Consider the following 14,820-nt stretch of genomic DNA (forward strand, 5'->3'; position numbering starts at 1 on the left):
GATCAAATAAAAGAAGGCATGTGAAGAGGTGGTAAAATTATGTCGCTGCAACAAAAAGAAAAAGTTACCTATTTTTGTGCAGGTGCACATACATGTATAATTCTTCTAATGCAGTGGTTTTTAACCAGGAGCAATTTTGCCCCCCCACCCCCACCCCAGGAATATCTGGCAATGTCTGGAGATGTTTTTTATTGTTACATTTTATTGTTGGTATCTATTGTTGGACCAGGGATGCTGCTAAACGTCCCACACTGCACAAGCCAGTCTTTCACAACAAAGAATTATTTAGTCCAAAATGTCAATAGTGGCGAGATTGAGAAACCCTGATGCAGCCTATTTATCCAGCTTTTAACCAGGCTAAATTGCCTCATTGGTCAGCATCTTCCAGGGGCTGCTCCTTTAAGCCTCAGGAAAGACAAGAGGAAGAGCACAAGTGACAAGAATTCCAGGACGTCTTTACTTTCTCTTTTCCCCTAAGGCTCCTCTCTTATCTCAGCAGCACCGTTTGCCCTTTCTACTCGAGACACCTGCCCAGAGGAAGGGTAGGAAGCCAGACCTACAGCGTAAATGGGCTAAAAGCCTGACCTATTGGGGAAATGGATTGCAAAGTTTCCATCTAGTTGCCTAGAGAGGGAAGTTTTCTCAAAGCAAGCGCATAAACAGCATTTTATACCAAACCAAGAGGAAAACTAGATTTCAGAAGCTCAAAGGAAAAGAAAATCTGATTGGCTGTCACTAGTTTTTTTTTTTTTTTTCAAACCAACTTTGCATTTTAAATAAGGAAGGAGAAGGAAGAAGGGGAGGGTTGGTTCTGGTCAGCCACACCCCTCGCACTGCTGGGAGTCCAGCCGTCCATTGTAGTCGTGGCGGAGGCAGCGCTACGGCTCCGGGATTCTGCTCCGAAGACCGGCAGGGAGAGGAGGACCGCGCGGTATCGCCTGGAGCAGCGGACGGGGCCAGCCCGGAGCAAGTAAGTAACTCTTACGGGCTCCAGAGACGCGGGCGGGCGGGGTACCCCAAGTAAGAGGGAGTGAAAGTTGCTTTACGCTCTTCAGTGTTTTCCTGCTCCAACGCATCCAACCCACACGGCCATCCTCACTGCACCCGGTCCCAGTCTGTGTTCTCCATGTGGGGTCCACCTGGAGGCAGCAGGGGGCGCTGCGCCCCTCAAAGAACCTCGGGCTCCTCACCCTTGTTTGACCCTGTGTCCTCAGAGACCATGTTAGCAGTGTACTTTGACAAGCCTGGAGGACCAGAAAACCTTTACTTGAAGGAAGTGGCCAAGCCAAGCGCAGGGGAAAGTGAAGTCCTCCTGAAGGTGGCAGCCAGCGCCCTGAACCGGGCGGACTTACTCCAGGTACACAAGGGTCAGGCGGCGGCTGAGACTGGGCGGGACCCTAGGGTTGTCAGTAAACATTCACCAGACAGATGAAGGAAAGACTTAGGGCACTACCGTTAACACTCATTATGGTGTGTGTGCTGGGGGTTCTGAAACTAGAACCATTTAGCATCCGTTGTTTATACAAAATGTAGGGGTTTTGCAAAGCAGAGTCCACCCTGTGTCAATCCATTGTCTGCTCAGCCTTCCAGGTAAGGAGACTGGAACTACCATTTGTTGAGGAGGGCGGTGTGTGACAGGCCCTGATCTATCTCCTTAACTCCTCAGACGTCCCTGTTCACCATTTGTATTCTACAGATAAAGAAACAGGGTCCCAGAAGTTCAGTAATGAGCCCAAGGCCACAACACTAGGAACCAGGGGAGCCGTGATTCAAACTGAGTCTTTGTCTTAAGCTTCCAAAGTCTGTATTCTTTCTACTCTGAGAGTCCTGGAGCTGGCAGGGGGGCAGTATTCCTAAGAATTTTCTTCCAGCTTCTATTTGAAGCACTAAACTGGGCCAGCTGCATTTTTTGAAGTAATTGAGACAGGTACACCAGAATCACAGAGGGGCACTTATTCAAAATAAACAGGACCGGGACCCAGGGATGTGTACTTTGAAAAAGCTCCTCAAACGGTTTTGATGCACACTCCTAGTTGAGTCCCTCTGGTCTCAAGCCACTGGTTGGAGGCTTCTGAGGATTGTGATGAGTGAGCACAGTGCCTAGCATTTGATATATGATAATCATTAAGAAGTACATGGTTTTGTTCCTGCTACTAATTTGCTTTGCCACCTTGGACAAGGCATTTCCCAGCCTAGACCTCCATTTATTCATTTGTAAAACAAGGGGTTTAGATGAGAGAAATAGCTAAGGACTCTACCAGTTAGACATCCACTGATTATGTGACCTACAGTCTCTTATTTGCATGAAACAAATTACCTCATCTCTTTTTTCCTGACTTAAAAAAACCTACCTTTATCCTGAATTTTGTCTTGAAACAAAGGGCTCTGGGAAGAGAGCCAGGGATGGTGACACAGACTTCTGATCATGCTCACTGCTTAATGCATCTCTGCAGAGAGAAGGCCAGTATCCCCCGCCCCCAGGAGCCAGCAACATTTTGGGACTTGAGGCATCTGGACACGTGGCAGAGCTAGGGCCTGGCTGCCAGGGACACTGGAAGATCGGGGACCCAGCCATGGTTCTGCTGCCTGGCGGGGGCCAGGCTCAGTTTGTCACTGTCCCTGAAGGGCTCCTCATGCCCATCCCTGCAGGACTGACTATGCTCCAGGCTGCAGCCATCCCAGAGGCCTGGCTCACTGCCTTCCAGCTATTACATCTCTTGGGTAAGGACCCCACCCCCACCCCATGCTCACTCCATACAGCGTAGTCCAATTTCTTTATGACTCAGCCACCTCAAAACCCAGCAGTCCTGCAGGGCAGCTTTAGCTGGCCACTGAGCCACACCCAATCCCAGCACCTCACCCTACTGTAACTCCAGTAGCATGAGGCCCTCATACTATGTAGCAATGGCTTGATGTTGAGGCTGAAAATCATGATTGGCAGAAAGAAGACCTGGAAAGCACTAGATAAAAAGCCTGTGAGCATCTTCACACTGTAAGCCCAGCAGTAGTTTCAGATTCTCAAAGTCATGCTGAGCTTCTCTCTGGGTGCCCTAGTGCAGTAGAAGGAGCCACTTAATCAACTCTTTAATTCCTCCCCAGTCCCACTGAGGTCAACCAAGAGTTCACGTGAGGGTCCCTGCCTTTAGGGAATTCAAGTGTAACTGGGAATAGACAACCAGAGTTCTGAAAGGTGGCCCTGTCTCTAACGCAACAGAACCTCAAGATGGGAAAAGTCGGTGTGGGCAAAGGTAGTCAGAGAAAACTTTCTGGAAGAGAAGGCCTTGAAGGGTGGTAGAGATGGACAGAAGGCAAGCCAAGGTGGCCTAAGAGTGTCAAAATGAGATTAGCTGCTTCACTAAGAAGTGAAGGATGACAATTATAATTTGTGAAAGATAAGGCTGGGACTAGATTGTGGTGGCCTTGAATGGCAGGCTATCTGGCAGGCTATCTGGACTTGACACAAAAGCCAATCAAGAACCACTTTACATTTTGAGGAGAAAGTGACATAATGGAAGCTCCATTTCAGGACAAGCCTGTGCTGTGCCTGGATTTGTGAGATCAGTTGGAGGCCCATTTCAGAGTGAAGAGGGGCTGGCTTCAGGTGGTAACAGTGGGAGCAATGGTTATTCTTACTCATTCAGGCATAGATTGGAGATATGTTTGATATTATTTCAAAGGTAAAACAGATTATGGATGTGGCTGCTAATAACTCTGTTTCAAAAAGTTGTTTCCCACTTGGACCAGAGGCAATAAGATGAAAAGAACTGTCAATATGTTCTCATAAGACAGCAAGAGATTTGACATTTGGTGGTCCGAGGGCCAGGTGATCATAGTAGAACAAGCCTGTGTGGAAAATGTGTAGCAGTTGCAAAGTCAAGTGAATGGTTCCTGTACTTTCTGTCATAGGAAATGTTCAGGCTGGAGACTCTGTGCTAATCCATGCAGGATTAAGTGGTGTGGGCACAGCTGCCATCCAACTTGCCCGGATGGCAGGAGCTATTCCTCTGGTCACAGCTGGCTCCCAGCACAAGCTTCAAATGGCAGAAAAGCTCGGAGCAGTTGCTGGATTCAATTACAAAGAAGAGGATTTTTCTGAAGCAGCACTGAAATTCACCAAAGGTAAACAAACCTTCTGCGGTTCAACAGGAGTTTCAGAGTTGATTCAATAAAACCCTCACTAGCCGCAAAGTTGCCTCTGGATCCGTCTTCCCTCTGCTAAAAGCACAACAGCTGCTCAGGCCAAATTCCAGTCCTCTGGTGTTTGACCACTGAAGATAGGCAAACAGTATTTAGGACTAAGATGGCTTCCCTGTGCATTCTTGTAAGTGATATGATTCATACATGTTTTAGAAAGTGGATAATCACACAGTGTTGGCCTGGAATCATTGAGGACCTCTTCCCAACCAGCCACTCTGCAGTGAATTAACAGGAGGTGTGAGGCAGAGACTAGTTTGGAGCTGGTCATAGGAGCCTTGGGTAGGTAGTTCCCTAAATGGGTGAGTAGGCATGCATATCTCTGTATTCCAAAGCCAAATCTGTTAACAATTTTTGGCTCATCCCTTCTCATTTTTTCCACGAGTTGAAAAGGAGAGATGAAAAAGCTAGCAAAGCCATGATTTAGACAACCTAGTGCAGATACTTCATAACTTAGATATGAAGTAGCCTGCCCTGTAGCATGCAGTGGATCTCCCCTGTTCTCCTGAGTGACAGTGAGTTCTCTACTTACATGGAGGTCAGGGGAAATATCACATCATGGTGTTGCCCCATTTCCCTCTTGCTATGGCAAGGATCACAAAAGATGAAATGTATCACACATGTATGACACAGTTCAGCTACCTAACCCCATTTGTAACCATGTTTCAAGTTCCACCTACAGATTTACTGCTTGCACTTGTATTTATTTATATGCATATATCTGCAAAAATACGATGGAATTCTTAGTTTGCACCAAGCTTTCTGTGTCTGACTAGCATCACAAAATCTGTTTCATGTGGAAGGTGCTGGAGTCAACCTTATTCTAGACTGCATAGGTGGATCCTACTGGGAGAAAAATGTCAACTGCCTGGCTCTTGATGGTCGCTGGATTCTCTATGGTCTGATGGGAGGAGCTGATATCAGTGGGCCTCTGTTTTCAAAGCTACTTTTTAAACGAGGAAGTTTGATCACCAGTCTGCTAAGATCAAGGGACCAAAAGGTGAGCGATGAGTGAAAATATGTGATTTAATTATTATCCAGAAAAGTGTGACTCCACATAATCCTGAAAAAGTAAAATGTTGTCACATCTTGAATTAGAGAGCCTGTGTAGAAACCTGCCCTGCTGTGGATAAACAGGTAACCTTATTTTACAGAACTAATTGATAAAGGCCTCAATATCTCGCAAAAAGGTTAGCTAATACTTAATACATTAAGCATTGACCATATTAGGAAATACTTCTAATAGTTCTAAAAGTTTCAAAGACAGAACTCTTCCCCATGTGCTAAGAAAGCCTCTTAGGTAAGTAAGGTTAGTAAGCCTCTGTCTTTAGCAGATTATATGTTCCTGAAATCTTTTCTGTGTGGCTTTCTAGCAGGTCCCAGCATTGGGAAGGTTTCTCAATACAGGATTTCACACCTGGTAGGGGATAGCAGAGCTTAAGTATCCTTTTTGAATTGAGCTATGTGAGTCCTGTCTGTGGCTGCCCCCTGCTTGAAGCCTTAATTTAAAAACAGTCCTTCAGCTGTCAGTGACACTAATATTTTACTCCAGGCTTCAGTCTTTATTTGGTACGGAACAGAGCTTACACATTTGGGGGCATGCATGTACATGCTGGTAGTGAAGGGGCTATGTACCCCTGTGTGTCTTTTCAGATAAATTCACGTTTCAGAGAGAGCAGAAAAGCTAAGCAGGATGGGAAGTGGTAAAGTAAGACCTCTGTCCAGGCTGATGGTCTCGTTTTCCTTATTTTAGTACAAGCAAATGCTGGTGAAGGCTTTCACAGAACAAATTCTGCCCCACTTCTCCATGAAGGGCCCTCAGCGTCTACTGCCGGTTCTGGACAGAATCTACCTCATGAATAAAATTCAAGAGGCCCATGAGTACATGGAGACTAACAGGAACGTGGGCAAAATCGTCCTGGAGATGCCCCAGTGAAGCAGGAGTCAGCAGTACAGGACACAACTACCTAAGGACTTCCAAGAGCAAATTTGGAGAAACTCCACTGTAGGCAGTCAGGCAGCCCGGTGCTACTCCAGGCCCGCCTTTAATCAATCCCCTGGTCCTCCCCCAGCTTTCTCAAATGACCAGTGTAAAACCGGTCTCTGGAAATAAAGAGAGCGCACTTACAGGGTGGTGCGTGGACTAGAGCTGCCGGGGCGGGGGTGGGGTGGGAGCCCGCCGCCGGCCGCGGGGATTACAGAAGAGGCCCGGTCAGCGGATGCTCAGCCTTGCCCGCTCGCAGCACCAGGGGGTCGGGCTACGGGTACAGCGTCGGCCATGACAACCAGCCAGAAGCCAGCAGGCTCGGCTTTGCTCACCGTCAGAGGCCCAGACCTATCCACGCGCGCCCTGCAGCCCCTGGCCCAGCTCTATCCCCGCCAACTCCCGCAACTCACCGGGTTGCAGACCCAGCTCAGACGCCTCCTCAGGACCCGCCTCTTCCGGCCAGCTTCCGCTGATCAGGGCCGCCACGACCGGAACACCTCCCCCTTCCTAAGCTCAGGCCCCGCCCTTTCCTGTCCTGAGCCCGGAAGCGTCTTTGAACCTCGCCTTTCAACCTTCCGGCCTCGTAACTGGCTTAAACCCGTTTTGCACCGGAGTCTTTTCGAAAGGGGAGACTACGTCAGCACGTCTCGGCATGGGACGGTGATTTTCCGGCGTGTTAGAAGAGCTTCCGGCGGGGTCTGGATTTCGCTGTCCTGCATCTGACGTGGTGTTGCCCTCGTAGCTGAGCGAGCTCCGGAGGGGTGCGGAAGAATTCCAGTGTTTGCTGCGATAACCTCATAAGCCCGCCAAGATGGCGATGCAAGCGGCCAAGAGGGCTAACGTGAGTGTCGGGGACTTCTGCCTAGGCGGGGGAGCGCTTCACTGCGTGATCAGAGCATTCTGGGCCCTCCTCTGTCCCCACGCGGGAAGCCCAGACGTTACTGGCCTATCAAAGGGCATTTCATCCTGGCCCCGTCCCTAGGGATATGCTCCTTGAGCCACACTTCCACCCCTGCCCCTTTTGAGAGTTCAGTCGGCTATCCTAGTGTCAGTAATAGTGTTACAGCCTTTGTTGCTTCACCTGCATCTAGGACCTGGCGTCAGGATCTTCTCCTTGGCCTAAACGTCAGTAGTACAGATGAGTCCACAGTAAATAGCTTAATGTTGTTAACAGGCAACCGGAGCCTGGAAGTCTCCCCAGATCATGGAGATCTTTGGATCCTCAAATGTTTCAATTCAGCGATATTTTTGAGTACCTAGTATGTACCAGACTTGAGAGATAGGATACAGTTAATCGATCATATTTATTGAACGCCTACTATGTACCAGATACTAGTCTAGATATTGGAGATACAGCAATGAGTAAAACAAAAAACGCTACTGCTTACATTGTAATATTTAGAGACTGGGATGTATGGAAACCTAAGAAACATTGTCTCTGGAGAAAGAGTAGTCAACGCTAAGATGCTGAGAGGTATACTAAGGTGAAGACATAATTGAATATGGTAAGATGAATACTTTTGTTACCTTTGATGAGAATCATTTCAGTGGATGAAAACTTGATTGCGGTGGGACGAAAAGAAGGTAGAAGTTGAGAAAATGGAGACGGCTCTTTCCACTAGTTTTTGTGTAAATAGGGAGAAGAGAAATTGGAGGTAGTTAAGTGTTTTATTGCTTAAGATGTGTAAGATGTATTTGTATGTCAATGAGAATGATTCAGTAGAGGGGAGAAACTGATGATGTAGGAGAAAGATGGGTTAAGTTCAGGAGTCATTTGGAGTAGATGAGGGGTTGATAGAGTAATGAGAAAGAAAGTGGGTGGGTATGGATGAATGTATATGGAATATAAGGTACTTACCATTAGTTGTGTCTATTTTCTCCAATAAGCAAGAGTGAAGGTTATCTCCTGGACTGGGTAGGGAATAGAGGATAAAGCCCAACCCGGATGTTAGAGGGAGTGGTGACAGGTTTGGCAAAAGAAAAGAAAATGTGATATAGTGTCTCACAGAATGAGAAAGCAGATTTACTAAAGAATTATATTGTGATTGTCTTACAGTGTTTATCGTCTATTTGAACTTAACCTTAAATCTTAAAATCTAGAACTTTATTGTACTTGTTTGTTGACTGTTTGTCACCACTACTAGTTTGAGGACAGGGTATTAAGTATGTTATTCTTCCATTTATACAACACTTAGGTTTATGTCTGAAATAGTTGCCAGTTTAATAAATATTGAGCAAATTAATATCTAGTATGTAATTCAGTATGTTAATAAGGAGCACAGGAGTGAAATCCCGATGGGAGATACATATTTGAGAGTCATCGACTTAGTGTGGAAAACGTATGTGGTTAAGACATTAAAGAGAATGCAGAGTTAAGGAGTTAGAGAGTCAGGAAAAGAAGCCTAAAGATAAAACTCTGCGGATGAGCCTATTTTAATGACAAAGACTGAGAAAAACTAGCCAGAGAGGAGGAAGCCAAGGAAATAGGGTGTCAGGAATACTCAAGAAGGTAATAGTCACCAGTGTCAGAAGCCACAGAGAAGTTAAGTATGATGAGAATAGAACACTGCAAGTGAAAGGTCTTAGCGCATAAAAGCAGTTTTCATCAGTGTTGGGGTTGAAGCTAGTGCGGTAGGTTGATGAGTGTCATGAAGTAAAGGACATGAGGCAGTGAGTATAAACTTCCTTTTTTCAGATGCTTGACTGAAAGAAAAGAGAAAAAAAAAAGAGCAAAATAGGATAGTAAGTAGAGAGCTGATAAATTCAGGGAAGGCAAAAAAACCTTGTCTTTTTCCCTTCACTCTGTAATCCTTATACCTCGCCTGGGGTATATATAACGAAGGTGCTCAGTATGTTCGTTGAATGAATGAAGAGGGATCCAAATAACTGTTTTGAGTTGTGTAACAATTGGCAGTACATAAGCAACTGCTCACCTGGGGAATAAAAGAAGCTAATGCTGAGGGAAAGGCTGTAAATTCAAAGAGATGAGATCATTGATATAACAAGTTCCTTAGAAAACGAGAGAAGGGTCATCAGTGGGAGTCTTACTGTCTAACAAACAGGAACAGTTCCCTTGTTCTTTCCCACACATGTCTGTGGCATTGAGGACTTTTAAACGAGGTTGGAGATCCGTGTTTAACTGTAGTGACTGAAAGCCAGGGTTTTGTAATAGTCCCTTATTAGATCTAACTAACAGTCTTACCTAAAGCCAGTGCCTAATTGCTTTTCTGGAGAGCATGCCATTTTCAGTAATAACATTATAATTCTTATTCTTGGCTTTTTAAAATTATATGTCATTTTTAAATTTGAATTTATTATTTTATGAGAATTTTTTTAATGGTAGCATTCTTGCTGCTGATTATGACAATACATTACTTCTCATTTTAGATTCGACTTCCACCCGAAGTAAATCGGATTTTATATATAAGAAATTTGCCCTACAAAATCACAGCTGAAGAAATGTATGATATATTTGGGAAATACGGACCTATTCGTCAAATCAGAGTGTGAGTCTTACTGAGACTTTTGAAATGTCATTTAAAGAAAATGTGTAAATCTATACTCTCAGAATTATAGCTGACAGCAGGCCTGAGAACCCAGAAACTAATAGACTGAAATCGGGGAGATGCAGTTTTTCTGTAAAGGAAAAGTACCTATGGAGACCCTCATGATCCAGCTCAGTGAGAGCCAAGAATAGCAGTTGTGAAATTATAGAGAGCATGAAGTAGTAATGAATGGTTTGAGAGGAATGAATGGGAAAAGAAAGAACTAACATTTATACATACCTACTATTTGTAAAGAAGTACTGTACTGTGGTTTTCATATTCATTAACTCTAATTTTCTCAGTAGTCTTTACTGTCTCCTTTACTGACTCCAGAATTTCAAAATAAGCTGTGTAAAGGTAGATAAAAGTAAAAATAATTTTCAACTACAGCTTTTTGTTGAAGATTTTAAAATATAGAGTAAAATAATTACACAAATCCAATTTTTAATTTAATCTGAAGTCGAGAGTTCATATCTTCAAATGGTATTTATTGAATACCTACTACATGTCACTTGTCATAGGTGCTTTTATTTGCATCACCAACATTACAGCCCTGTGTGGAGGTGATAGTGTGCTTCACAGGTGAGACTACAAAGGCCCAGAGAGTAAAAGTACCTTTCTAGCTTCACGTAGCTATTTAGTGATTAAAATCTTCTGACTCTAAATTGAAATGTCTACACAGTTCCACAGCCGCTGTCACTTTAACTAGTATAAATGAACCAATTACCTAACAGTCCATCTAGAAGGATGTCTAAGATCTTTATTTTTAGTTGGAATATCTTTTTCATAATAAATTTTCTTCTATGACTAGAGAGCACCTTCTTGGCTTTTAGAAGAACTCTGTGAGATTTGAGGACTCTCCTTTTCAATGATTACTATCCCTCCGAAAAGTAAACCACGAGCTAGAAGTATGTCATCATTGGTACTCAAACGGGGATGAAAATAAAGTGTTACAGACCAGCTGTCGTTTTTAGGAAGTCTCTTTTCATATTTGATAAAAAGCTTTGGACCCTTTCTACAGAAAACACATTTTTGCATGTGATTTCAATGTATACATGGACTCTAGGTTAAGAATGCCTGTTGTAGACATCCAAGAATGGTATACAGAAGATCCCCTGACTTGGGGTCAGGAGACAAGATTCTACTTCAGGCCCTGTTACTAGCCATGTGACCCTAGACAAGTGGCCCTGCTTTCTCCTCACATGTAACATAATCTGAATGGACAGTGCCTTTCAGCTTTTAACACGGGGGCAGCTTGATAAATTTACTAGGTTGCTTGTTAAGACCTAGATTCAGATACTAACTGGGCACTTGCTAGTTATGTGAAACTGGGCAAAATATATTTAGTACTCCTGAGCTTTAGTTACCTATGAAATAGAATCTTTCTAAAAGAATTTCAGTAAGGATCAAATTAGATGGTGCCTGTGAAAGCACTCTGTCATCAAGTATTTCCTTCCCAGTGTACATTAGCCACCCTTTTCTGTGCTCCCATAGCATCTCTTCTAGTTAATACATGGTTTTGTCTGTGTGCTCACTTGTCTCTCCTGCCAGCCTATGATCTCCTCTAGGGCAGATACCATATATTCTTCTCACTTTATGTTGACAGCTCTTGCTGTGCCTGATACATGTTAAGTACCCAGTGCATGTAAGTAAATGAATAATATAGAAATTGATGGTGTGGGTTGCAATTAATTTATGACGATATTACAAAATGTATTAGTAGTACATAATTAAGAGATGCTTGTATCAGTGGAGTTAGAGAATGTTTCAGAAAACCAAGGTGAAATGTGCAGAGTAGCTTAGGGTCTTTTTACTTCTAGTCCCTCCATCTGGGATGGTTTTCACCCAGCTCATCTAATATCTGGCTCCTCATTCTTCAGGTTTGAGCTTCAGTGCCAGAGGTTTTCCTAGACTGCCCTAGCTAAAGTAGCCGCCTGGCCTCCTGTTAGTCTCTGTCCCAGCTCTCTACTTCCTTTATATTTCTCATGAACTATAGTTATTTTGTATTTATTTATATAATGTCTTTATCCTGCTTGAATAAAACTCCTTGAAGGGAAGGATGATGGTCATCTTTTTCACGATTGGATTTCCACTGTCTGTCAGATACAAAGAGCACTATATATATTTGTTGAATAAATTCATAAAAGTTTGGTGTGCAGGAACTTGGGTCTGAGTGTTTAAGTTATAGATTGAGAAACAGATGTTTTTCTGTTCTGTAGCTGCGGTCATGCTCTGTGGCATACTTGGCACCCAGCACTAGGGTGAGCAGCCTTCCCAGTTTGCCCAGGGCTGTGGGGTTTTCTGGGACACGGCTGTTCAGTGCCAAAACCTGGACAGTCTTGGGCAAACCCAGATGATTGGTTACCTTACCTGGCATGTAGGAGACACTCAGTGCTTTGAACTTTTTAAAGCCCTGTCATACTTGTTACATATTTTAATTATTAAAACCACGGGTGAGGTAGGGCAGGTGATACAGCCGACATACATGAAGCAGCTGAAGCTTAGAAATGTTGTTACATGATTAAGTTTTCTTGTTACTAAAAGCTTTTACTACCAATCAAGAAAATAATGTTGACTCAGTGCCTAACACACAGTAGGTACCAAGTACATGTTTTTTGAAATTAAAATTACAATGTAGATCTCGTGATACTGGTTGATAATTAGGGGCTGAGGCCCTTGAGATGGAAAGTCTTTAAAATGAGGTTAGTATCTGTCCCTGTTCTACTTCCTAAGAAGTTGTAAGAGGAAGGGAGATGCTTTTGTTTTGTTTTGTTAGCTTCCTGAAGAAAAGGTATGTGAGATGATTGATAGGAGAAAGCAGATTTCCACCCTTCAAATGCTTATTAGCACTTGCTGTATGTATAGCACTGTGGGAATAAAATAAAAGATAAGACCCTGTTTGCCCTTTAGGAACTTAAAATGTTAAGTTTTTTATGCTTTTCTTCTGAAGGAAAAGCTAGGTAGAATTTTTTGGAAAATCTTTGTGACAGTGTTTTTTTCCTTTGGGTAGTCCCAATTTTCATACCTTAAGCATGCTTGAAAATAGTTAAAAAGTCAAAAGTCCAAAAGTTGTTAGACTATTTGCAGAGAGTAAAGAATGTTGTAAAATTCTTCATCAAGCCATGGAGCCTGACAGAGCTTCCAGTGACACTGGCACCCTCCAGCCACCCCAGCACCGCATTCCTGTCCCATCGCCTTTTACAGGAAGCACAAACTCTGACCAGGGCCCAAGACTGTAGTCTTATCCAGATCAAATCTAGGCAGATGCCTCCCCTTCCAGTGAGCCCCCTGCCTTTCCTTGACCCTATGCAGGGACTATGGCAGTTAATAAACCTCATTCCACAGTTGCACTGGGTGGCTGGATCACAGATGGAAGCAAGGGGTCCGTCTGTAGCTCATTGGAGCATAAGCTGAATGGGACCTCTGCCTGCTGTCCCTACTCACAGGCACATGGCCATCTGTCACCTGCAGTTTGTTGCTTCTCACACCTCCCCTAACGGGAGCTGGTGAGGTAGGGACAGGAGATGGCAAGAAGCAGCCCCGTATCTCTGAGCGAGATCCAACTGCCACTTCTAGCCACCTTCCAGCATTCTGCTCTGGCTCACCGGTAACCCCATCTACAAGCACACTTCAGCCCAAGTCTCTATAGAAACCTAACCCTTTCCCTTAGCTACATAGGGTTGTGTAACTTATGAAAGTGCAGATACTAAAAGTGAATGTGTGAAAGTTGGGAGTTGACTGTATTGTGTTTTAAAAAGGCAAAGAATCTTCTAAGAAAAGTGGAGGAAACTACATTAACTCTCTCTTTGCACTGGAGGACATCCCTTCCTAGCCATAAAGGGTGGTGGTTGGCTGTTTTCCTGTGTATCACTTGTAATTTTGCTGTCTTCTTGGTAGAGGCTTTTCTCCTACCCTACTTTCCTCTGCAGACACAAAATCAGTTTTATTTTTATGGATCTGATACATACATACATCTGATACCCAGAAACATCAGTTTCCTATGTTGATGGGGATGGTCTTGTCTTTAAGAATTGGAACTAAAATTAGAGTGAGGGAGAAAATCAAAATCTTTAGAAACAAGGGACTAGTGTGGCAAATAACTGGAGCATTCGTTCTGTTGCATGAATGCACAGGAAGAAAAACCCCATCCTAGACATTGCTGACTAATAAGAGCCATCACTCCTAAGTACTGCACTTTCCAGTGTAAGACTGAAAATTGACTGTGAGAAGTAGGAAAGACTAAAACAGTGAGCATGAAGACTCTGAGAGTTCCAAGCTAGTTATTTGCTGCTATTGCTTTAGTAGGTATGTCAGTATTCTTGATATAACAATAAGTTTAACCTGAGGTTTTTGACTTAAAAACAAAAATTACCTAATTCAAGAAATTACAGGCTTATCTAGCATACCTGTCCATAATATCTATTTCTTCTGATGCTTTTCAGGTAAATGTGTATTTTAATTAAGTCCAATTCAACTCTGTAGGGGGAACACACCGGAAACTAGAGGAACAGCTTACGTAGTCTATGAAGACATCTTCGATGCCAAGAATGCGTGTGATCACCTGTCAGGATTCAATGTTTGTAACAGATACCTCGTGGTTTTGTACTATAATGCCAACAGGGTAAGTATACCCACGGTTCTCATTGTGTGGGGAGACCCTGTAAGAGTTGTGGAGAACTGTACCATTAGGAGAGATGAGCACTGAGTTCCTTTCTAGCTAGTGCTATTGGTGAAATGCATTTGACTGTAGATTGGTAACTGGTTAACTTTGGTGCCTACTACATTTTTAGGCATTTCAGAAAATGGACACAAAGAAGAAGGAAGAACAGTTGAAGCTTCTCAAGGAGAAATATGGCATCAACACAGATCCACCAAAGTAAACGTTTTCTTTCTACATTTTCATTTTGGACTAAAATCCACAAATGACCACTAACACCCTTTTTTTGTTTTTAATTAATACTGAATATTGTGATTTCTTACTTCAGATTCAAAATGACTTGCTTGAAACTTTGATATATGTTAGGATATATTATGTTAATAAACTTGTAACTTTTTGTAAAACATGTCAGTGTTTTCTCTTGAAATTTCCCCTCC

General features: G+C 43.4%; 2 protein-coding genes across 2 annotated transcripts; both read left to right on the forward strand.

Moving 5' to 3' along the window:
- The first annotated feature begins 810 nt into the window (after window positions 1-810).
- On the forward strand, window positions 811-6,321 carry TP53I3 (tumor protein p53 inducible protein 3). Its single transcript, XM_010992942.3, has 6 exons — window positions 811-970; window positions 1,215-1,357; window positions 2,454-2,721; window positions 3,907-4,119; window positions 4,998-5,194; window positions 5,948-6,321. The coding sequence occupies exons 2-6, from the start codon at window positions 1,220-1,222 to the stop codon at window positions 6,128-6,130; spliced, it is 999 nt and encodes a 332-aa protein (XP_010991244.1). The 5' UTR covers window positions 811-970; window positions 1,215-1,219; the 3' UTR covers window positions 6,131-6,321.
- A 383-nt stretch (window positions 6,322-6,704) lies between these two features.
- Window positions 6,705-14,787, forward strand: SF3B6 (splicing factor 3b subunit 6). The gene is made up of 4 exons (XM_010992940.3): window positions 6,705-7,022; window positions 9,569-9,687; window positions 14,209-14,347; window positions 14,517-14,787. The coding sequence occupies exons 1-4, from the start codon at window positions 6,993-6,995 to the stop codon at window positions 14,604-14,606; spliced, it is 378 nt and encodes a 125-aa protein (XP_010991242.1). The 5' UTR covers window positions 6,705-6,992; the 3' UTR covers window positions 14,607-14,787.
- The last annotated feature ends 33 nt before the right edge of the window (window positions 14,788-14,820 follow it).

Source organism: Camelus dromedarius, chromosome 15 (genome assembly GCF_036321535.1).
Source record: "Camelus dromedarius isolate mCamDro1 chromosome 15, mCamDro1.pat, whole genome shotgun sequence".
In the NCBI taxonomy this organism is placed as follows: Eukaryota; Metazoa; Chordata; class Mammalia; order Artiodactyla; family Camelidae; genus Camelus; species Camelus dromedarius.